The sequence below is a fragment of the Pelmatolapia mariae genome, linkage group LG23 (genome assembly GCF_036321145.2).
Source record: "Pelmatolapia mariae isolate MD_Pm_ZW linkage group LG23, Pm_UMD_F_2, whole genome shotgun sequence".
Taxonomy (NCBI): domain Eukaryota; kingdom Metazoa; phylum Chordata; class Actinopteri; order Cichliformes; family Cichlidae; genus Pelmatolapia; species Pelmatolapia mariae.
This window is the reverse complement of record NC_086246.1, coordinates 6,406,680-6,432,318: the sequence shown is the minus strand read 5'-3', so window position 1 is coordinate 6,432,318 and position 25,639 is coordinate 6,406,680. Positions and strand designations below refer to the sequence as shown.

The 25,639-nt window shown below is 42.6% G+C and overlaps 1 protein-coding gene across 1 annotated transcript in view; it reads left to right on the top strand.

Moving 5' to 3' along the window:
- The first annotated feature begins 298 nt into the window (after window positions 1–298).
- Window positions 299–25,639, top strand: part of anos1a (anosmin 1a) — a 35,573-nt gene continuing 10,232 nt past the window's right edge. The window contains exons 1-11 of the mRNA XM_063466303.1: window positions 299–627; window positions 6,256–6,315; window positions 15,243–15,308; window positions 15,737–15,959; window positions 16,922–17,106; window positions 17,829–17,958; window positions 19,379–19,584; window positions 19,935–20,061; window positions 22,129–22,233; window positions 23,908–23,996; window positions 24,279–24,450. Coding sequence (XP_063322373.1) covers window positions 445–627; window positions 6,256–6,315; window positions 15,243–15,308; window positions 15,737–15,959; window positions 16,922–17,106; window positions 17,829–17,958; window positions 19,379–19,584; window positions 19,935–20,061; window positions 22,129–22,233; window positions 23,908–23,996; window positions 24,279–24,450 — 1,546 coding nt within the window. The 5' untranslated portion in view covers window positions 299–444. The remainder of the gene's footprint in view (window positions 628–6,255; window positions 6,316–15,242; window positions 15,309–15,736; window positions 15,960–16,921; window positions 17,107–17,828; window positions 17,959–19,378; window positions 19,585–19,934; window positions 20,062–22,128; window positions 22,234–23,907; window positions 23,997–24,278; window positions 24,451–25,639) is intronic.

Here is a 25,639-nt window from a genome sequence, read left to right as displayed (position 1 = left end):
GACTACTATACCTTACTGCAATATACAGCGGATAGCAAATCAGCCATTGAAGTAGTCATGATCAATTATGACGTCACTGCTCATTTATTCATCATTGTTCGTCTCCGTGCATTTTTGTGAGCGTCATATTATTATGGCTACATCTAATAATAAGTAAATAACTGTGTTGTGGCTTTTTATTTTGTTTATTCTTAATGTTGCCCTTGCTGCTAAACTAATCCCCCCTTGTGGGACAATAAAGTATTGAATTGTTGAGCCAATACTCCTGGCTGTGCGCACATTGACCGACTGGAATGAAAACACCGGCTCATGAGCATCCTGACCCGAGCTGTGTACGCCTAGATCTTATAGCTCCACCCTTGGCTATATAATAGCTAGTAAAGCTGGGCTTCCATCACATTACTCCGCGCATCTTTTGTTTCAGCATCCCACCTCGGAACGGAGATGCTGACCAGAAACAGCGGTGTCAGGACCAGCCTGTGGATTATTTTCCTCTGCAGCTCAGGTGTCTGTGCCAGGAGGCAGCACGCCGATGCTGATGAGTACTGGTCGGAGACCGTTTCCAGGGCCAGGTGTGCGTCGCGATGCCTCAGCTTGCACAGTGTAGCGGCGCTCTCGATTCTGCAGGTCAGGACACCTTTGACAATGGCTGTTTATACATAACCAGTCAAAAGTCCTTAAATTTCACTTATTTAACTTTTTTTAATCAGCAAATTTTTTTTTTTTTATTGGTTTGAAAGAATATATCCATGACCCTTACATGAGTTCTGAAAAAGAGTTTCAAACAATAGATATGTGCATTAATTTTTATGTAAAGTTACATTACGCTAAGAAAATAACTTTTAATATAAGTAAATATATTTCTTATTATATATACTGCTATAGAATGAAACATATGCAGTCAGATATGGGCACTTTAGGGAAAGCTGAGGGAAACCAGTGCACAAGGTAGTGGAAAGTCATGTTTACACTACAAAACAAGGTCTCAGGATGTTGGTGAGTATACTCCAGAGACACTGACTCAACAAGAAAAACGAAAAAAACTTTACTTTAGAAATGACATCTAAATATCATAAAATTCTAACAGTCTGAAACGATCTAAAACATTGATATTATGGAGTTGACAAAATGATAAAAATAAGTTCAGTCATGCTTGATGTTCACTCACACAGAGTGAAGCACTGTTCAACTGAAAGGCAGGCCAGAATAGACCATACGGCTTATTATAGTGATTATTCAGACGGATTCTTCTTCTGTCATCCTCTCTCTCACTCACACACACACACACACACACAAGCACTGACACGCGCGCACACACACTGACACGTGCACACACACACACACACTGACACACACACACACACACACTGACACACACACACACACACTGACACGCGCGCACACACACACACACTGACACACACACACACACACACACGCACACACTGACACACACACACACACACTGACACGCGCGCACACACACATGCACACACTGACATGCGTGCGCGCACACACACACACACACACACACACACACACATGCACACACTGACACGTGCACACACACACACACACATGCACACACTGACACGCGTGCGCGCACACACACACACACACATGCACACACTGACACACGTGCGCACACACACACACACACACACATGCACACACTGACACGCGCGCGCGCACACACACATGCACACACTGACACGCGTGCGCGCACACACACACACACACATGCACACACTGACACACGTGCGCACACACACACACACACATGCACACACTGACACGTGCACACACACACACACACATGCACACACTGACACACGTGCGCACACACACACACACACATGCACACACTGACACACGTGCGCGCACACACACATGCACACACTGACACACGTGCGCGCGCACACACACACACACACACATGCACACACTGACACGTGCACACACACACACACACATGCACACACTGACACGTGCACACACACACACATGCACACACTGACACATGCACACACACACACACACACACATGCACACACTGACATGTGCACACACACACACATGCACACACTGACACGTGCACACACACTTGCAGCGTGACTCTTGACTCTTTGGTTCAGGCTTTCGAGTGTGCCTCACTTAGTCCAATGAAACTGCACAGAATGATGGTCCAGCCCGTAAGAGAAAATCCATGAATGTGTGCTGTGGTGCTCGTCTCTTCAAACATGCCAAGAAGCAGACTACTGTACTGTGTCCTTGTTTTAGTTCCAGCTCTCCAAAGCTGCACCTCAGACATGTATCACTGATACATCAGTTGCCATTCCTAGTCTTGCAGTAGCCAGTATTCCCACAGCACTCATGTCAATTCATTAACTATTGAAGTGTGAAACATGCTCACATTGACTTTGTGAATCTGCATGTCATTTTATTTTAGGGCTACCCTTTGTACCCTGTTTTGGATTTAGACTATTATAGTTAACGTCCACCCTCAGGTTTTTCACCACTAATTATCCTTGGGCTCCTTTCCTCATAAAGCTCCTGTGAAAGTCACAGTTAAAAGCATGACTTGTCCTGTATGGCCATAGTATATTTTTTATGTTTCATGTCAGTGATTCACCACTGTCTAATTCAATCTAATCCAGCACCTCTGTTATGATTTCTACTTTCACAAAATTTAGAAATGATTCATTTGTTAACGCTGGTGATATTTCCAGTTCTCGACCTGATGCAGTAGTTCCCACTGCATGGTAATGGTAAATGGACTGGTTCTTATATAGCGCTTTTCTACTCTTCTGAGCACTACACAACTTGTGCATTCACCCATTCACACAAGCACATTTTCTAAGTACTTTCTAACTAACATTCACACACATCAGAGAACAATTTGGGGTTAGCATCTTGCCCATGGATATTTGGCATGCAGAGTAGGGGAAGCCAGGAATCGAACCACCAACCTTCCAATCAGTAGATGACCTGCTCTACTGCCTGAGCTGCAGCCACCCACATGTGAGGCTGACTGGCCAGCTTAAACTGGTAACAGCCAGAGCTACACTGGAGTGGTTTAGACAGTGTTAGAATGGCCCAGTTAAAGTCCACACCTAGATCCTGTTAAGATTCTGTGGCAAGAAGCCCATCCCCGGCTGCCTCCCTCTTCCCGCTCCACCACACCAACCCACACAGGTAGGGCCTTGGGGTGCGGGTGTGTCACCAGGGTGCAGGGGAGGCATTCCCCCCCCTCTGTCCCCTTCTGGCCACCTGTGCCTCAATTTTATTCCACAACTTAGACATCCACATTATTCACACTCTCATAACACACACATATATATAGGGCCTTGAGGGTGACCACGTTAACGGCGTCCAGTGGACGGTCTGTGTATTCAACCCTACCTCTGGCGCCGGTGCCCACCTCTCAATTTTAAATCCATGTAGACATTGAGGGTTCTCGGGAGGGGCCGTGCTAACACCTGCTGCTCTCTGGCAGCAGCACCATGCCCTCCCTTGTTTTAAATGCACTTTAGAACAACACGCAGCAACACTACACATGAGCGGGAGGAGGGAGGTATGGGGTCTTCACACACCCCCGTTCTCTACTAGCCATCGGGGCGGGGGACTGGGAGGAGGTGTTGGCTGTCCGATTGGCCTCCCTGCTGCTGCCTGGGGCGGTCTGCTTGCCTCCACCCCGGGGGAAAGGGTCACATCTCTTGGGTCTGGGTGCCGTTTCCCCCTCTGGGGGTGAGGGTACCTGGACCCGGGGTATAGAGTATGTTTGGGGAGTGTGATTGTGTGTACATGTCCATGTATGTCTATTACTACGTTGGGTGAGTGCTGAGTGTTTGTATATGTGTGCATGAGGGTGGGAATGCATGTTTGTGTCTGTGTGTGCCTGTTTGTCTGTGTTTATATGTCAGGTCGGGTCTTAGACTCCACCTCTCTGGGAACACCCAGGCCCTCCAAAGTGTGGAGGTCTATCTCCCCTCACCACACTCCCTGCCAGTGACTGATGCCCTCAGGGGTCGGTGCATTGGTGGTTCTTGGTGTCCGGGGCTGGGCGCTCAGGTATACACCAGCTCACTCCCGGTGGCTACTTGGCGGGGCCTGGTGCCTGTCGCTCGGTCAGGCCTCTTCCGGGGCAAAGGGGGCCCTCGGGCCTCCGGCCTCGGGGTCTGCGGCTCGGTTCACTCTGGCACAGCTGGCTGCCGGCAGAGCCGGCGGGCACGCCAGTGCAGCCCCCTCTGGCTTCTGCTCCGTGGCTACTGGGTGACCCCTCGTCTGGGGATCTCCTCAGCCCTTCCCAGGAGGGTGGCACGGATGCCCCTCCGGTGGTCCTCCTTGGGCTCTCGCACTCTGGGGCCTCTGGATGTCTGAAGCCTGGATCTCCTCCATGCCTGCTTCATGCCCTGGGGGACGGGGCTATGGCCCTCCACACCCTCTAGCAGACCGTTACATGGAGAAACCTTTTGTATACAAGCGCGCTGATCCACACGGGTGTGCACACGGGTGTTCACTGTTCGTAGACATAAACTACACCTTTCTTAGCTGCTACTTCAAAGCACATTGTGCGCTGTCGGTCCTGCGTGCTGCACAACAACATTCAATATTTAGTATTTACTGCTGTTCACACTTAGCTAGATTAACGGGATGGTGTTGTGTTTAGTATGTTGCTTTGTTTTTTTTTTGTTGCTTGTTTTCTATTCTTTTTCTCTCAACAGGTGATCCAGGAGATTTTTTTTTTTCTTCTTTTTCTCTTTGTCTTTGTAAGTGCCCTTTCTCACTGTCCCTTTTCCCTTCTGTTTTTCTTTTCCTTCCTCTCTTTCTTTCTCTCTTTCCTATCCCCCAGTCATGTCTGTCCCATCTGTAACAACTGAAAATAAAATAAATAATAACAACAAAGTTTGATCAAATGGACCAATACGGCAATGCCATGATGATCCATTTGGCAAAATAAATCCATTTGGTATCCTTGTTGGTCTTCAGACAACAATTCTGACGGCTAAAGAACCAAATGGGACAGACAAAAAAAAAAAAAAAAAAAAAAAGATTCTGTGGCAAGGCTTGAAAATTGGGATTCACAGATGATTTCCATCCAGTCTGACTAAAGTGGAGCTATTTTGCAAAGACGAATGGGCAACGATTGCATGGAAAAAGTCAATGAGTATAAATACTTTTTCATTATACGATTCCTGTGATTCTGTAGAAGGAGTCTTTTCAGGAAATTGATGCTAGCTCAGTTTTAAACAGCCAATAACAAAATAACTAAAACTGTTGATTGACATAATGACCTTGGCTTTAATAAAACCAAACACACAGAAGACAGTTTGTCTCCGCTCTCAATCATTCAGAGCAAACAGCGTTGTTAGACAATCACTGTTCGATATTTCAATCTCACTGTTTGCTGCCAACATTTTCAATGGCTTTGAAATGAAAAAGAAGAAGAAAAGAACAGTGAACAATTCCCCAGCTGGTCATAGATTAAAAAGAAACAAACATTTCTTGTTACTGTCATTTTATTCACCAGCGGGCTGCCAAGTCACCAGGTTTAAATCCAGAAGAGCAAGAGACTGTCAGCGTTAATTAAAAACAATGGATCTACCACCACTACTTACTGGTCAGTGGCATCCTGTCCCGAGGTCTCCAACTGAGCACTTTGGATGTTTGTGTTTTAAAACCAGGTCATAAGGTTTTCTTTGTAGGTTGAATTCGGTTGTACTGGATTGTTCTGTGATAAGAGACAACTGGCAGTCTGTTCTGTTCCTGTTGGAAAATGAATCCACATTAGGCAGGGAAGGATGGTGTGATGTTCTTTTAGCTTGTTCAGCACCAGTCTCTTAAAGGATTAAAAACATCAGAGTAACAGGTCTGCAATCAGTCTTGCTGTCTGATCCCAAAGACAGAAGCTGCTCCGACAACAGCAACATGTTTGGAAGTTTGAATATTGGTGGAAAAGATCGTGGAGGTCATGCATAAAGTATCTGTATAATCATGTGTGGGCTGAGCTATGAGGTCTGCATGCTTTATTTAAATGAACAGAGTTAGCACTAGATGGCTGTGTTCCTATTCAATACTTTAACAATCTGCAAAGTTAGACACCTGTTGGTTTCTCAAGTTCCTCTGAAAAACAAATCTTTGCAGCTTGATCACAGCTTGATCAGTGACATCACTCAGCTTTAAAATGGATTCATTTGTGCTTAACTCAGACAGACCCATTTATTTATGCTTATGTCCTTGTCTTCCTCATTTTAGTCTCGTCTTCAGAATAACGGATCCTTGGGCTGGTGTCATAATCATAAACAGTGTGCAAAGGTAGGAAACATTTTTGATTTTCCATTCGTCACACAAACCTGAGACAGTGGGTTGTTCCTGAACCTCATTTGCATGAAGTATTCTGATTTTCCATAGAAAATAACAACACCTGTGGGCGGTGCAGTCCTGCAGTGGTTAGCACTCTCACCTGGATAAATCTCCTGGTTAACTGGGCCACACTACATGTTCTTCCTCCCTGTGTGGGTTTCCCCACTACATGCAATTTAAGTTAATTGTTGTAAGTGTGGATGCAAGATGGATGAAGTGCACTAAATGATTTGAATGTGGCTTGTAGTCTGAAGTGCTTTACATTGTGCTATTTTCATACAGTATAACACATTTAGAAGTTTATAAAGTGATGCGCTCATTAATGCATGAATGCATGTAACGTGAATGTGCTCCTTATTCAATCTGAAGCACTTTATTGAATTATTTTTGTACTTTTCTAAGGATGCAAATACTTCCATTACCATGCAGTTTTGAATCCAAAACAACTTCCCTACTTTCTGTTCCCTCGTTTCTCAACTCTATATTTATTTCTAATAGATTTTCTTATTTCCCACGGGCCCCTCTGACTTGGTCTCCCTCAGTACATTTTAAAAAATCCTGGAATTGCCTGGAAAAAAAAAATTATATCATGTAAATTTCCCCTTGTTTTGCAGTGTGAAAGAAAAGATGCAGATTAAAATTTAAATGATGAAATTATTGGCACACACTGTGCTCGTATACACTTTTACATCATGGACAAGAACTGAAGAGCTTCAGTTAGCTGTTGAGTGTAAAAATAGGAAGTCATGTGGGACCGCTGGAGTTTTTCAGAGTAATAAATCACTCTTTCTCGCCCTCCTTATGTGTGTGTAGTTTTATGCTCCTTGCTTTTGCAGCAATAAATCAGCCCACATGCAACCTGACAGCGTGCTCTGTGCACAGGTGTACATCTGTATGTACTGAGACGTGCTGGTGGATTATAGTGGTTATTACCCATTTCTTAAGTCTGCCATTCATCACCAGTTGTGACTCTTTATTCTGTGACATCCTATATGTCAGAGCAGTTTCCCTGTTAATACATCAGGAGTCATGAAAGAGGCAGACAGTAAAAGATGGATGACATTGTTTGCAAGCTATCTTTTTGATAATCTGAAAATTTGTCAAGGCATTTTTTGTGAAATGATGCTCAGGTAGTCCTGGTGTTTTTAAATCCAGTCATAGCTTATCCATTATTCAGCAGCTTGAACAACCATCTTTAGCAGCAAGAATTAGAAATAATCCTTTTCTATTTGACTTATTAGTATCTCACATTGATGTGGGGAATGTTGGCCAACCCCTTTTTAGTGTTATGTCAGTTCACTGACGTTTGTGGGCTTTTCTTTAAGTACAGCTCTGTCCTTAAGAGTTCTGCTCTGTGATGGGCCACTGCAGAAACTTTGAGTCTTTTCTTTTTCAGCCTTTGTGTTGTAGTTTTGCTGCTGAGATCATCGTCCTGTGCAAGGTGCCCATGTCCCATTGCTGCAAAATAAACCCAAATCAGAGCTTATCAATGTGAGATAAAATTTTTTGATAAGAATGTAACTGAATTATAGAAAATAAAATGGTTATTTATCTAAATAATTAAACATTAAGGAAAATATCCTTTGTATGAACTGACTGCATATCAGATTCCATTAAATTTAACATTTATACCCAAATTACATGGAAAATTTACATGTAATGAATTTACTTAAAGTCACCATTTTGGGCAAAAATATTTTTTTAATTTTAATGTGACAGGACAAAACAAGGAACAGAGAAGACAAAAATGACACGATGCAGTGGTATATAAACATGTGGGGAGTGAAAAGAGATGAATGAAGAAGAAGAACCGGTCATCACACAAAGTTACTGCAATAGTCTGAGCCTATAATTGTGTAACAGATGGTTCAAATTCACCTGGTCCAGGCCTAACTATATGCTTTAGCAAAAAGGAAAGTTTGAAGCCTAATCTTGAAAGTAGAGATAGTGTCTGTCTCCTGAATCCAAACTGGAAGCTGGTTCCACAGAAGAGGGGCCTGAAAACTGAAGGCTCTGCCTCCCATTCTACTTTTAAATACTCTAGGAACAACAAGTAAGCCTGCAGTGTGAGAGCGAAGTGCTCTAATAGGGTGATATGGTACTACAAGGTCATTAAGGTAAGATGGGGCCTGATTATTTAAGACCTTGTATGTGAGGAGCAGGATGTTGAATTCTGGATTTAACAGGAAGCCAATGAAGGGAAGCCAATACAGGAGAAATATGCTCTCTCTTTCTAGTCCCTGTCAGGACTCTTGCTGCAGCATTTTGGATTAACTGAAGGCGTTTCAGGGAGTTTTTAGGACATCCTGATAATAATGAATTACAGTAGTCCAGCCTGGAAATATGTTAATGAAGGCAAAGGTAATGCCCCAAGAATCCGGTTAGACACCATCTTTCTGAGATTTTTAGTCGTAAATATAAAAACTTTTTTTGTCTGAGTTTAGAAGGAAATTGGAGGTCGTCCACAACTTTATGTCTTTAATATATGCCTGTAGTTTCATTGATTGATTTATGCCACCAGGCTTTATGGATAATAAAAACTGATTCTAATGATTCCTACTGTGCTCACAGGGGGTCATCTGATTGTTGGGTTTTCTCTGTATTATTGTACAGTCTTTACCTTACAATATAAAGCACCTTGAGGTGATTGTAGTTGTGATTTCGTGCTGTGTAAATTAATCTGAATTGAATTGTATGCACAATTATCAGGGAAGGTGTTACGTCCCCCCCACCATGGTGGTGGCAAAGGCAGGAAGGAGACAGCAACACCGGACAACCACAATTAATGAAGGAGAAGGACAACAGGACAGTTAAAATTCAGGCAGGATTTATTAGTTGCTTGCCTTGATAGTCAACTTAACAACAGAAAAAGGTGGGGGAGGAGGACTGGGCGGTTGAGCCAAATCAAAGAAAGTAATAAAACAAAAAGAGGTCGATAGCTTCCAGGGCCTAACTAAAACAAAAATGCAAAACAAAAGGCTTACCTAGCTGCTCGACAAAAAGTCAGTGAAAACATACAAAAGTGGCATCAACCGCATAACCTAGTGGGTCTAACAGATTAAAACCTGCAACCAGTGTATAGGGTACCCCAGCTTACCTGTCCAGCCTCCCACCACACATAATACAAAGAAGCCTGTTTGCAAATGTTTGTCATAGCAGAAGCCAGCAGCCACCAGCTGGCCAGGGAGCTGCTCATTTATAGTGATCCTCGGTGTGTGATTGGCTAACTGGGCCCAGACCAGCCAATAGACACATGCCAATCAACTTCGAACTGGCCAATAGGACGAGGCTTTACACCTGAAAGATAAATAGAACACAACAGCAAAGCCACATCTCTTGGCACGTAACAGAAGGCTTAATGATGTTGGCAAGCACTTGTTGGCCAGCGGTCCCCAACCCCCCGGGCCACGGCCAAACGTACCATGGTTCAGTACCAAATGACTTACCGGTACCAGTTAGATCTCTCACGACCTTAGCGGCCTTGTTGTTGCAAAACATCCCGATGGCACTGGTTACAGAAGAACTACTGAAGGTTCCAGTGAGTACTATTGGGCCATAATCCGAAAGTGGAAAGAACATCATTTCACTATATACAATTGTTCCCCACAAGATTTCAGACAGTGAAGTGAAAAGAATTATCAGAAGAGTTGTCCCAGAGCCAACGTGTGGAGAGCTGCAGAAAGACCTGGAATCAGCAGGTACAGTCGTTACCGGGCTGCGAGAGTTGAGGCTTTTCACACTTTCGGCTGTGAAATTTATAATTTTCAGGGTTTTTATCGTTAACTTGGTTTCCCTGGGTCTTTTCCCGTGTTGTAGTTGTGTGTCTTATTTTGAAAGAAACATTTAAGAGTTACCATAGCGACCAGAGAGCATTAAGGGGCAGAGAGGAGGATGTTCCTCTCAATGTTGTTGGTGCATTTCAGGAGGACGCTGCTAATAACGTTACACAGTTACACAGTGAATTTGTGTTTATTATTATATTTACAAAATACCACAGTTTTTGTCTCGGCCGTATCGTTTTATTTTGTTGTATTTAGCCGTGAAAATATTGTCTGACATTAAACCGGTCCGTGGCACAAAAAAGGTTGGGGACCGCTGTGATAGGCTGATTAACAGCTTAAATATATAATACCTACTTACATTTATAACAAGCATGCATATTTAAAATATCAGACTGATTTAAGAACTACAACTCAAGTTTGAAACTTAAATGACGATACATATCTTTATTAAAGTACTAAATCCTGCCCACATTCACCTGTCAACTGTCTGACATGGAAACATGGACGTCATCTAACCTCAGCAGAGGCTGGCTGTGGGCCTCACTCCAGATTTCCTTACCTGGATTATTGAGCATGCATCTAGACAGTTTTATACTTACAGACAAACAGCACTTTAAATATGAACCACAGTAAAAGATAAAACATCTCCCTAGTGACAACTTTAGATATTTAATATTCCTCTGTGTTATAAAATATTACTCATGTCTTGTTCAGACTTGTGAGTCTGGCTAACATGACAGTCCCAGTTTCAACATACCCCTGCCCAGCTCTTAATCTTAGAGAGGTCTGATGATAAGCTTGCTGATCCTTGTTGCTGTGAGACAGCCTATCACTTTGGCCTCATGTCATCCTCATGGGCTCTGGTGGTAATGAGAGCTTGTTAATCCTTCTGTCACTATTTCCTCCAGGCATATAGCCATTTGCAAATGCCAGAGTTGATTAACAAGACACTCCCACACAGTCTAGTTCGATTCAGCTCTTAAAAAAGGCTTAAGATGGCACTGTGGCATTGGAACAATGAGAGAGCATCATAGTCATGTGCTGGCACCAGTGTCCTTAGCGCGAAACATACACAAACTGGCATCGAGCGAGTGTAATGACCTTCTTCCACTCAGCAGTAATTAGTGTACTTCAATACACAACAGCCTTGATGTGATGTTTGATTAAGAGCCAGAAAACCTTTTCTTTCATTCCTTCAAACTCATATTTTCAAGCAAACAAAGTACCTGCGAAATCATTTGCTAGGAAAAGTTAAAGTTCGTCTGTGGATGTTCAAAAATCTGGAACATTTTCAAAGACAATGGCGGCATTCGAAACAGGAAACAAGACAGAAACACGGGACCTATTTGGTCTCTGTGGGGTTTGTCTGGGCAGTGAATCAAACCGTGTCAGGAAGCAAAGGAACGGCATTTTACACGGTCAGCAGAGAAGATGTCTGCTCCATTATCTCCGTTTGGTCATGGAGGAATAGGGAACATCCACTGCCAAAATAACACAACAGCACAATAATATTTCCATTATTTTAGAAGACATTATGCTGACATATGGACCATAGCTGAAACTCACCTCACCCCAACACCAAACAGCCCAGGTCCAAACCTCCACCTGGCCTCACTTTAACCCCAACATTAAACCCATTTAACATCCTGAATTATGATGACTTGTCTTGTGAAGACTTGGTTACAGTTTTTTTGCAGGTCCACACAACATGACCATATAAAGAGAATTATTGCACTACAATAATAACAGTATAATGACACACACACTGCTGTGCGTTGTAGGTAAATAAGAACAGCGTGGCTCCCGTTTTAGTAAGAAATACATTTCATGGGCTGCTTTATCTTCAGAGTAGTGAAATAAAATGCTTGATTTAAGCTTGAAATGGGGCAGAAAACTCACTGATGCTGAGGTACAAAGGGAATGACATGAGAGTAGGAATGTCAGTCTGCATTAGTGGAAGCGTCCTCTTGTGGAGAGCGTGGACAGGAGATGGGAGATGACAGGCCTGGAACAGGGCAATCAGACACTCCACTGCGGAGCGGGACAGTGTGTGCTCCACACTCTGTAGTCTATTTTGCAGCAACTTCTTCTTCCCTGTATCTTCCCTTATCTTAGTACACATCACTGGCTGTGAGTTTTGCCCTTTTTTTAACTTTCATAACCCTTTTTGTTGATTAAAAGATGTGGAATTTTGACAATGTGGTTGCCTCAGCATGGGGCTCTAAAACAGTACATCATGTCAAATCATTTTGCAGCTCTCCCTTGTTAGCCCTGCAGGGCGACCTGACCATGGTGTACACTGCCTCTCACGCTGTGACAGCAAACTCAGTGTTGTACATAATCATTAAGGGTTGATCTGTGATATTGGAAGAACAAACAGATAAAACCGCTGACTGAGTGACTGGAATTTGTTGTCACTCGTTGTTGTTCTGTGCACAGATATTTCCGTCAGCTTGCATGCAAATGACCCAAACTAGTTGGAACATCACGCACAAAGCGAGTCTGTCATCTCTGTTGTTGTTCGCCTCTGCAGCAGGTCAGACGCTCACACACAACATGCTGCTTCTCGTGTCTTGTGGACTCCTGTACAATCTTTAATGTATTCTTTCATCTTGCTCGTGCTGCTGAACTCTTCCTCGTGGAGCACTAAGAGCACCCAACACCTGGTTCATTCAGCACGTCTACAACAGGACGTGTGGCTTGTTTTCATCGGAGGGTGTTTGTGCCTGTGGCTTCATATTAACCCAAAAGCTTATTGTCTACCCTGTAAGCAGTGAAAATGATGACAAATCTGTAAGCTTTACAGAAAATACACAGAAGTAAACATGTGTGACTGTAAGCCACAGTTACACTCTGAGAATAGAGCCACTGACGTTTGGTTGGTAAATGACCCCGCTGTGCCTCCTGAGCCACAGCCTAGACTATAAGCTTAACCAAAAAAGATTTTTAAAGCCCAATTTAAAAGTAGAGATGCTGCATGTGTCTTTTCATTTCTTCTTTTTCTGCGGTGGTCTATTTTGCTGCATACCTGAATCAAAGGAATCGGTATCATTACTTGAAGCAACTGCATCTCCCAGTGTTGCAAAGTGGATCGAACCATTTGTCTGAGAGGGAAACCAGGATGATGGTCATGATTATGCACAGTTCATGTTATTGTACGAAATAATGCAGAAACAATGGTGCAAACTGAATTAATGGAACCTTGTCTTGCAGCTTTATGTCTATTTAATATAACGTTAGACTGAGTTTAGTTTTTGCACACGAGAACTGGGAAGCAGCCTGAGGCCAGCTGAGTAGGATCTTTATGCAGAGTGCTCTTTCCTACCAAATCAGAGTGACAACATGCTTCAGCATGGTGAGAAAAATCATTCATGGGTAGATCTTTTACGACTTGCTTGTTGCAAACATATTATTGACATTAAAGTTCTACAGATTGGATTATGAGGGTATGAGTGATAGATTCATCTAATTCTACTTTTAAATATCCAATGAAACACAAGTAAGCCCACAGTCTGAGACACAATGAGAGACTATGAGTGTAAGATGGGGCCTGATGTATTTGTGGAGAAAGATTTTAAATGTGATTCTGGATGTGACAGTATAGCAGACATGCTCGCTCTTTCTATGAAAGTAAACAAATGCATGAGCTAGTTTTCAGCGTCACTCTGAGACAGGACATTTCTAATTTTAGAGATATTGCACAAAAGGAAGAAAGCAGTTTTAGATGTTTGTTTAATATGTGGATTGATGTACACATCCTGATTCCCAGCAGTGTTACTGGAGGTCAACATAATGCCATCCAGAGTAAGTATGGTAGTAGATACCATATTTGTAAGATTTGAAGGACAGAGTACAGTAACTTTGTGCTTTGTCTGAATTTATAGTGCAACAAACTGTTTTTCCAGGCCAGACAAAAGTGTTCTGAGTTAGTGAAGCGTCACTTCCTCTCCAGCGTGTGACTTATCTGCTACGCATTTGGAGCACTCCTCGAACTTTCAGATGACTTGCTATGCCCTTGTGAGGCTGTCGTGCTTTTCACTTTTCCCCACTGTTTCTCACTACAGCATGAAATTAGAATCAGTGCACACTTGCTCCCCTGGGCTGCCTCTGCTTACTGGTGCAGGATTGGGCTTTGTGGTGCAGAGGACTACACTGTTAATTCTTGACATGCTCCAGAAACCCCCTGAGTGTAATATAAATCCCCTCACACTGAGGTGTGCACCTACATAATGCTGAGTGTCAGCCTTCTCACATTATTCTTTTAATGAGACAGTGTCTGTTTGCTTACAGACATGACAGAGAAATATTATCATATTTAAAAAAGGAAGAGACAGAAGGAGGCACTGATTTCCTCACTTTGCAACTAGTCTGATGTGACCACACTTTTATGTCCACTTCCCCTGGAAAAAACAGCATCATTATGAGTTAATAACATTCATGAAAAAAGCACCAATTATTGTTTATTTTATTGAAGTTAATATTATGGGTATAATCAGTTGAATGCCTTTACCCATAAACATTTTCTAATTAATATAAAAGACACACACACACACGCACGCACACACACACACACACACGCACACACACGCACACACACGCACACACACGCACACACACACGCACACACACGCACACACACGCACACACACACACGCACACACACGCACACACACACACGCACGCACACACACACGCACACACACACGCACACACACACACACACACGCACACACACGCACACACACACACACACACACACGCACACACACACACGCACACACACACACGCACACACACACACACGCACGCACACACACACACACACACACACGCACACGCGCACACACACACACACACATTGCACATTTTTGTGCATTGTTGCATTTTTTTGTATAATTTTTATTTATACTTAACTAAAGCGAGATGTGACAGACTGTAATTTGTGGTTACCTACAGTTTCACAGAGACATTAAACTGTCTGACACTCTTGTGTTCAGCAATAAAACATGAACACTTCACTGTGTATAACCTCCAAATGTATTTCTTCATTTCTGACCGTAAACTTTAAACGTGCTCACACTGCTTTGACTTCCACAGTGCCTGGAGCCCTGCAGAGACTCCTGGGAGATGAAGGGGAAAGGCAACTGCAGAGAGTTATGTGAGGTATGGTGCAGCATAGAGTCAGTCATACTGTATGCTTTCTGAGTACAGTATAAAAACAGCCAAGGGTTGTTTTGTGCAATCACAGTTTGAAATAAAGATGGAGAGTCTGTTAAACTCTCTGTCCCAATAAAAACCTGGAGAATCCGTCTGTTCCTGGAAATTATATTTATTATTCATATTCAGTGCTGTTCTTTTTGTCTCGCTTTTCTTAATTTTCTTGTCTAGATGCTACTTATTGATGCAAACCTGACATTATCATATTTCACAGACAAAATTCATACCGTTTATTCATTGTATCACTGTCGTATGACAAGTGTGAGAATTACACCATGTTCTAAGCAAAGAGCAGAAAGTAGCTGTAACAGGCCCAACAGAAGAATGTGAAAGTAGTTAACCTGTGCTAACTAGTTTGCCTTTGATTCATCCAGCGGGTGTTTCCCAGAAAGCACTGGGAGTGTGTGACCAGCTGTGAGTTCCTTCACTCTGTGCTGATGGTGAAGCAGGGCAGCTGTCCACCTCCACAGAGAGCCAGTGGTTTTGCTGCTGCCTGTGTGGAAAGCTGTGATCACGACAAAGAATGCTCTGCTCAGAAGAAATGCTGCTCTAACAGCTGTGGCCACACCTGCCAGACTCCCAGTGACATCTACAAGGGTATGTTGAGCCAGAATCACTGGCTATTCAAAAACACATCACTATAAACAGGGGTGCATGTAAGTGGTCCGCAGGTGCGCATTCGCTGTCAAAATAAAAGACGCGCACCAGATAAGAAGTTGCAACGCGCGTTTGCGTACATAAGATCTTCTGGAGGAGGACAGACATTTCTTTAGAACTCTTAAAGATGTCGAAGAAGCTCCTTTAAGCAGTTAATTTGGTGTTCCTCCACCTCCAAAGAAATGTCAGCAGGAGTCCGAACCGCAAAAGAAGCGCATATTCTCGGAAAAGTGGTTGCAGGAGGTGAGCTGGCTTCAAAGAAATGATGAACGCACAGAGATGTGGTGCAGAATATGCTGTGAAAATCCCACTCTAGCAGACAAAAACAGTGCCTTTTATATGGACGCAAACGCGCGCTGCAACTTCTTATCTGGTGCGCGTCTTTTATTTTGACAGCAAATGCGCACCTGCGGACCACTTATGTGCACTCTGACTATAAATGTGTTTAACGATTTGACTGTAGGAAATAAATAATAAAGAAGCTCCATGCGTCCATTTCTCCCACTTATCTAGTTCAGCTAGAGCTTATCCCGGCTGTCACAGGGTGAGAGGCGGACTGCAGCCTGGACTGGTCACAAATGAGTTACACTTGATGACATAGATGTCATCAAATTGTGAGAGGAAGCCCGAGTATTCAGAGAGAACCCATGCAGGCATACGTACTCGAATGTTATCAGTCCTGATAACCTAAAAAATGCCCCCCTGGGCCTTTACTCAAATAAATGAAGTGGAAATTCTCTCTCCCTGAGTAAATCTGCAAATCCCTGCAGCATTGGTGGGTGCTGACTAAGAGCTCGATGCCCCCACTGCGGAGCTACAGCAGATGATGGACAGTACTGTGCTCATAAGAGTCCCTTCAGTTGTACTCTGTTTCACCTTTGGCGGATGTTTTGTCTGTCCAGGTGCTCCTCTGAAGCCAAGGAAGGAGCTAGCCTTTGAAGAAGCGTCTTCTGGCCAGCTGGAGGTGCACTGGTCATCGCGCTTCAACATCTCGGCCGAGCCTGTAGTCTACATTCTGCAGAGGAGATGGAACTTTGGCATCCAGCCCAGTGAGGACACGGCCACATCGTGGCAGGTGGCTGCACAGGTTAGTTAACTGCCTCCAATATAAACTGTTACTGAGATGGGACAAATTAAAGGAAAAAAACCCAAATAAAGTCTCTTTGTAAGGTGCTGGGTCTCCAAGTGCTGACAGAACAGCTCTGTTGTTTTGGCATTTCTGTTTTTGTTTTGTTGATGGTGGCGTAAAGCACTGCCCAAAACAGGCGTCGCATGATACACTGGGACTGTTGTGGAGGCGAGCAATAAGCTGATCTCAGCTCTGCTCGGCATTAACTTCATAAACTGGTAAAAGTAGATGTTACAGTTTTCACATGTACGGCAGGCACAGCAAGAACACCAACATTTTATCACAAATGACTTTTTTTTATCACATTTATTTCAAATTTTCAGACTTTTAACTTTGTTAGACATGAGATTATTATTTTGCTTGTAGTTTAATAACTTCATCTGCAGTTTCTAGTCTGTTTGAGCTATAACATGTGCATTAATGTGAGGTTAAGTGTCCGAGGTGGAAATCTGAAAGACAAGCCTGTATCTGTATCTGGATGTGCTAAAATTCATCACTGAATGTTCAAAATTCTGCAAACGTTTTACGGGTCATAAGACATTTTGGTAAATTTGTCTTAACTCAACAATGACTTGTGACATGCTTAAAAATCTATCAACTTATTTTCTTAGACATCTACCTAAACACTGACTAAACACAGTGTTTTCTCCCAAACATCACTGACTTCCCTTTGCCCACAGACGACGGAGCAGAGAGCGAGGCTGTCAGACATCCGGCCCGGTCGCTGGTACCAGTTTAGAGTGGCAGCCGTTAACCTTCACGGGACCCGAGGTTTCACCACGCCCAGCAGACACTTCCACTCAAGCAGAGGTCAGACACAGATTGCATGTCTGTGTGTATGTGTGTGTTCTTCGAGCCCGCTCCTCCCATTCACCAAACAGCACCATTAACCACAATGAGTCACTGTCAGGGGGCTGGAGCCAGGTGACAGTCAGACGGCACACTTTGGACAAGCTGCCAGCTGCAGAGACACAACAACAAAGTCTGACAACAGAGAGTGACTGTGGTGATGTAGCCGTGCTGATGTGGTGATCTTCAGCATGGCTGTAGGCCAGTGAAGAAAGTAGGTGATGCAGCAACGTTCAAACAGGCAGAGGTGGTGACAGGTAGGACTGTGGCAGCGCAGGTCAGAGAGGCAGGAAAGGTGTTCAGACTGACCAGCTACAGTGACATCAGCTGAAAACAAAATATATTTTAACAGCTTAGAAAATACAAAGTGACAGAGTACAGCACAGCACCAGTCCTACCCTAGAAGTAGAAGAGATAGAGAAGAGAGATTTTTTTTAGTGAACTTAAAGTCAAGAAGCCAAAAGTTCTTAATATCAACACTGGCACAGTTAGAAGCTATGCAAGAGAAAACAGACTGTTTAGCAAATGGTTGTACTGTTGTATATATGCATTACAGAGTTTATGGAGAGAATCCTCAGAGGATTCATTGTTTTCCTCTGTGTGATTTCTATAGCTGCCACAGTCACAAAGGAGCCGCCTCGGCAAGTCGGAAAGATGTGAACCTTAATCAATTCAGACGTGTTCATGGCGTTCTCCCACTGTTTGCTGCACTGTGCTGAGGTACTTAGGGACGCAGTGTAGGTGGTGCCCTTATGTGCTGAAATGTATTATTAGAACAGTTTTACCATTGTTTAGCCATCTGTGGCTGCTGAGACATCAGATTGATCACTGATCCTGATCAGGCTGAGGAACACGAAGCACCAGATATAAATACCAGCATCCAGCCAATTCATGCTAATGGTAGGCAGCAGTCCTCACTATTAATGAATGCAATGGTAGTGTGTGATAATAAAGGACCCACGCACACAGCGTTACACGCTGAGTGTTCGTTTTTATCCATAATCTGTTTTTGCAGCAGCTTTCCAGCTGCCCTCCTCCGCTTCACGCCACACACAGACCTCTGCTCTGGTCCTGGTGATATACTCAAAGTGGAGACATGATCAGATGATGGCGGTCAGACTCCCCTGACACCATGCCCTGAACCCACTGCTCCTCCCTTGCAGCCAAGCCACAAACCACAGCCTGCCACACAGTACTATCTGTAAATATGGCAGAGTCTTCTGGAATTGATTTTTTTGGTTATTTTGAGAGTAACGTGAATGAATCGGCCTATTGTGAACTTTGCAGGATGGGTTAAAAAACTAAGCACATGTCAGTGCACTAAAGGTCATTGTTTCTGTATGCAAACAGATATTAATAACATCCAACATGTGCCCCTCAGATCCCTCCAATCCTCCTGCTCCTACTGAGCTGAGAGTAGCAAATATGAGCTTTGGTCCTGGGAGCACAGTGGTAGCCAGGATTGAGTGGAGCATGCCTCCTGACCTGGATGTTCCCATCCACCACTACAAGGTCAGCTGGAGCTGGACTGCAGTTGGACATTCTTCTGCCTCATCCCTGACCAAGAGGAGGAAGACGGTCAGAAAGGTGAGAATGCCACAGCTGCAGATGGAGCACGTCAAAAGCATGACTTCTATTTAAGATCCAAGAAAGATATAATGTATGTAATGTTCTCTGAAACCCTCATGGAGTGTCACATTCTCCTAAATTTGCTTTGAAAAATCCGAGACAGCAGTTTTAACCACACAGAGCTGAACCATTAATTTAACCAGGTTTGAATAAAGATGCTGTTGCTGTTCAGTCGCAGAGGTCTCTGTGTGTAACATGTTTACATCTGTGATCACAACTGGAAGCAAATATGACAAACCTGAATATAACATGGAATCAGTGATGTGGTATGTGCCTAATTGTGTGTCTGCGTGTGTTTGTGTGCACAGAGCCAGGTGGAGCTGGACAGCATGAGGACCAACAGGAGCTACAGTGTGGAGGTTCAGGCTGTGTCTTACTGGGGACAAACTCAGTTCAAAGGACCGCGCGCTGTCCTCCACTTCACCACGGAGCAAAGTACAGAAACATGCACACAACACAGAGGCTTTGGCATTTTCAGCTTGAGCTCGTAATTTTGTCGTGAAGAAAAGAAAACGTCTTCATGTCGGCTTAAAATTTCTCTAAAGTGTAAAAGCATGTTCAGATGTTTAGGCTCGCACTGAAAGTTTCCTCTTGCTTTGCTTGCCACGCGTTCGTATAATCGTTAGGTTTGCTTTTACACTTTTATGGTGACATTTTTTATTTTTAAAAAAAGCACCTTGGGGTTTAATATTTCAAAGGTTTTCTCCTGCTGGGATGTTCAATCTTTGATCTCCTGTATCTCAGAGCTTCACTCCAGATGCAACCTTAACATTCCACACCTACAAACTTATCAGTGTGACAGGGCTGAAAACTCTTTTAGCTTTGAAATTCAAAATGTCAAGGCGTTCCTTTCAAAGAGATGGTTGACATTATACAAAGAAAAAAATAGAAAATGTTCTTGACAATTACAGAAATGAGCGTGAGAGTGAGTGCATCATGAAAGAAGGATTGAAGTGAAGTCGCTGTCAGCGTCTCTACTTTTGTGCAGAGCAGAAAGCGTCGTGTGAACGTTCAAGGTGAAAAAGTTTACCAGCACATCAACGTTTTGTGTACGTGACATTTTTTCCGCCCGTTAAAAGTATGTATGTTTTTCAGCATTTTCATAAGCTGAATGATTTCTGTTCTTGGAAAAACCTTCACAAGCTTGGAAACCAGAGTTCATTCACAAAAGCACATTGTGATAACCCCCTCCTCCAAATGTATATATCAAACTGGCAAAATTAAATGTATAGATTTATCTTTAACGTAAAGGAGAAACTGTTTTTTTTATTCTAAGACTTGCAGTGATGAAATGATAAAAACTTGAAAGTGAAGGGAAACGCATTAAAATCACAGGCAATCAGAAACAACCTGAAAACAGAGACTGGAGATGTATCAGTATGTGCACAGCCCCACGTGTGACATGGGTGGGAATAACTGTTGCATGCAGATACAGTGCGTAATCCACCAGGATGGGAAAATAAAGTCATAGTTAATACTAATGAAGAAACTGTCATTGAACCTACACGTTCTGATGTGCAATGGAGGCCCCTCAGTCAGTTTCTGTTTACTTTGATCGGGTTTTACTGTACATCTAGTTGATAATAAGTGAATATTCATTTCAACTTTATCTTCTAAAAAACCCTGAATGAGATCGACTTATCAGCTTTCCACAGTGATGCTGTGTATTCACTGAGATTATGTAACATAAAGGCAGTCATGTGAAAAACAAAGATTTTACAGGGTTGATGCTGTTGTGTAGCGCAGCCTTACTGCTTCCATCCGAATTAGGAAATGTAAGTAGTGTCCAGCTGCTCCTAGTCAGATGCACTTTATTAAGAGATTATCAGTAGATGAGAGCGCCTCTGTCAAAGTCTGCAGCATTCAGGTGTGTACTAACACACTGAGGAGGAACAACATCAGCAGTGATGTAATCATTGCTGTCCATCAGTCTGGGAAGGGTTATAACGAAATTTGAAGTCCACCACAGGAAAAAATATTATTCATGTGTGGAAACATTCAAGATGGTCACCGATCCCAAGAGTCCAAGCAAATTCATCCAAAGTCAGACTGCAAAGGCCTCAGTTAGCATATTTAGTTCATGCTAGTGCACAGACTGCAAAACGGCAACTCTTCAACAGGACAAAGATCCCAAATTGTAACAAATCTATAACAGAAAGAATGCAGCTGTGGCCCAAAGTCCCGACCTCGACATGAACCTCCACATGAAATACTGTGATGGGACCTTAAAAGAGCTGTTCACAGACAAAGGCCCACAAGCATCAATGAAATGAAGTAACGGTGTAAAGAAGAGTGGGCCCAAATTCCTCCACAACAACTTGAGACACCAACAAGTCATACAGAAAATAATTACCTCCAATGATTGATACTAAAGGTTTTTGTACCTGCGGCTGTGTCATGGCATGTGTTTGGTTTTTTACAAACTAGAGTCACTCACGTATCACTGTATGTGATGCTTTAAGATGTCAGTTCATGTTTAATTGTATTTTGTCTGTATTGAAGGCACGAGTGCTCCCAGAAGTCCTGCAGGTGACGTCCTGGATGTGGGGACACCGTTCTACCAGGACGGACAGCTCAGGGTTCATGTTTACTGGCAGAGAAGCGTGGGTATGTACAAATCATATCACAAGTAACATCTGAGTTATCCTGCAGCTGCTCTGGAAACGTTCAAACAACTGCTATTAAAAGACAAATGCCCTGTTTGAAACAGCGTGCAGAGATAAATGTGCCATGGTTTACTCAGCAAAAATTGCAATACACGTTATTCTGAAAAAGAAACGTATTTTCTGTGCAGAATGTGTAAATATGATGAGTAATTCATGTTATGGAAGGAGGCTAGTCTACTGCCATGAGACATAATGTTAACCACCAGTTTCACAACATCAGCAAGACGCTGAAGCGAATCTTGAAACATGAGCTAAGGTTAGAGCTGCTTAATGTCTCCCACAGAAATGAATGTCTCTAGGAAACTACTGCATCACAGCAGTCAGTGCCAAACACTGCAAACAAAAACAAGAAAACAAGCACAAAAATAAAGTATACAGAGCAAAGACGCAATTTTATGAACAGGCTCAAAGTTAAAAACAAAATAAATGCTCTGTACCATACTCACAGTTAACACAGGGGAAGAATGAGTTATGTTGGCCTGCCAAACAGTGGACTGTGCAAAAATGTCCTGTGGAGTGAGGGATTTAGTCGCTCCCGTAATCTTTCCCTGATGTGACTGACAATCCGTCTTGCAATGATGCAAACTGTAAGCTCCTACCTCTCGCTTCTAGAAACAGCCCTATTTCTCTGCAGCCCGAAGGCTGTGCAGGATATGTAAATGCAGGAATACACTAAGCTGTTGTTGGGCTTTAACCCACATACAGGTCAGAAATAACTCAGATGTAATGATTAAAAGTTCAGCAGTTTAGCCTCAGTAAAGGTTTATTGGTGTACATGGGGCAAAAGGCTCTGTGAAAACCAGTAATAAAGAATTAGCAGTAAGCTCACTAGTTACCTGACATTTAAAAATAATGACTCAGGTATCTGGAAAAAAGGAAGACACAGCACAGCACTGCTAAAACCTTTACCCCAAAAACAAGGATGAAAAACTAAATACCAGAAAGGATTCAGAGGACTGGTGACAGGTGGTGACAGAATGATCTAGCACGCAGTGGCAAGCTGCAGAGATTTGGGTGAATATTTGAAGTTTTAGGGCTGTGGTTGGAAGCACACACGTTCACTGAGCGAGTGCTTGGTGACTAGAGACAAGTGTCATCACATGACAGAAGACACCAAAAATGGCCCCAATCACAACAGGGCTGGTAATTTAATGTTTCTGCAAGGTTGGAATCAAAAACCTGAACCTAATCTCTGCAGTAAAATCCTAGTTGGACCTCCACCATGGACCTGAAAACAGGGTTAGTAGGTCATAAAATAAAAAGTGAATATATAATCTGGTAAAGCTGAAATGGGAGTATGAGTATTTAAATCTTGTCACCTTGTCAGGTATTATAGTGAATAACAGCTGGTGGATAAACTATCATGCTAACAACCTCCATAAAAGCACTCAAAGGAAGCTTGAGAGAAAAAGCGACATAGCAAAACAATTATGAGATGATCTGTGTCATTACATAACTAGGTTTAAAAAAGCAGGTTTAAAGAAGAAGGAAAACGTTAAAGGTTGTGTGGACATAACAGTATAATACAGCTAATGAACAAAGTGGTTCTGACTCTGTGCAGGACTCAACATAAACAGATCCATTATTTCTTCTTTTAATGGCTTCTTGTGTGCAGACCCTTTGGTTGAATTCTACAGAATCCAGTGGGGACCTGAATACTGCGGACACAACCAGACCAGACCTATGGAGAAGACCAGTACAAAGGTAACCCTATTCAAATAAACGAGTATCATTCTGATCATGGAGGTGAAAAGTATTTCATTTCCATAGCCAAAATAAAACAGAGTTGAAACACATCACATGGGTGGTACAGGTAAAAAGGACTGCTTTTATTAATCTTGTTATTGATAGGACAAGACAACGTATGCATCGTGAACAGGTGATGTTAGTCTTTGCCTTGCCTGCTGTGAAATGAGAGTTGCAGTAATCTGAAATTGGGAATCAGTCTCCAGTCAGCCATGCTCACACCCTGTCTGTCTAATCTAGGAGAGCTTTATCAGCCTGCAGGGCTTACTCTTCTCCTGTAAGTATAAAGTCCTTCTGCAGCCAGTCAGCAAGACGAGTCATCCTCTGGCAGAAAGCACCAGCTTTCATACGCCTTCCTGCACCACCATCCAGGCCAAGAGTCCAACACCCGTCAACTGTCCCAGAGAAACCGGTGAGGCAAACGCAGCATCGAGAAAATGTATTTTTATCACGATTAGATTTTAAGCTGAAATAATGGATTATTTATTTTATTTTATTTATCAGTAAATAATCACACCTCAACACTTTCTGAGTGCAGCAAGAGTCAGCAAGGTCAACTCTGTTAGCTTCTAATCAAGTCTTTTTTTTCTTTAAACACAAAACAATTCTGACTCACAAGACACATATGTATAAAAAAATTACTGACACTGAACTGCCCAATCAAATCTCTCAATGCAACCGGCCCCTCCCCTACCTTCCGTACATCGTTTGAGGAATTTGAAACTTTACATCCATGATCGGGGTTAAACTTGGAAATGGGAAGTGAGACAACTTTAAGACTGGGTGTAGTAGTGCAACACTGAGAAAAGAATTATGATGATAATATGGTGCAAAATAGTGCAGCAAATGAAACTGTAAATAGCAATACTGCAAACCAGTCAGTGTAGCCTGTATTAAACTGCCCAGTTTGTCACGCAATCCTCGAATAACACAAAAATTTGTGCGCTTCAGTTAGTTTTGAAAGATAATTAGCAAAAACATAATGCAACAATACATATAGATATACACATTAAAAGTCTAAAATTAAATTTAACTTTTCCAGATTATCAAATCTCACTTGTTGAGCAATCCTTAGCTTTCAAAATAAAATCTTAACTTCCTCTCATGTCCTCTCTTTCTTACACCTCTCCATTGAGTGTCACTCCATCACATTACCATGACATCAACATATTTTTTTCCTTCTGGGAAAAATAGCACTTTTACATTAGTTACAATGATGCAGTATGTAACAAAGTACACATATTAAAGTGTTTTGTTTGATGGTATTTGTTGAGCTGTTTGAAAAGATGTGCTTCAAATGACCTTAAAATGTTATTCCATTTATGCTTGCTTTTTTCAGTAGCTAGCTTCTGAGGTACCACAACATCGACACCTTTTCTTATTACTGAGCAAATATCGGGATGTCGTTGGCTGGTCAAGGTCAAGGTCAAATTTATTTATATAGCACATTTCAAACAGCCAATGCTGCACAAAGTGCTTAACAATATAAAAATGGCATTAAAAAGCAACAATGTAATACAATAATAACAATAAAAAACAATAATAGGACAATAAAAGAATTAAAACAATAACTAAAACTGATTCAAATAAGACCAAAATGC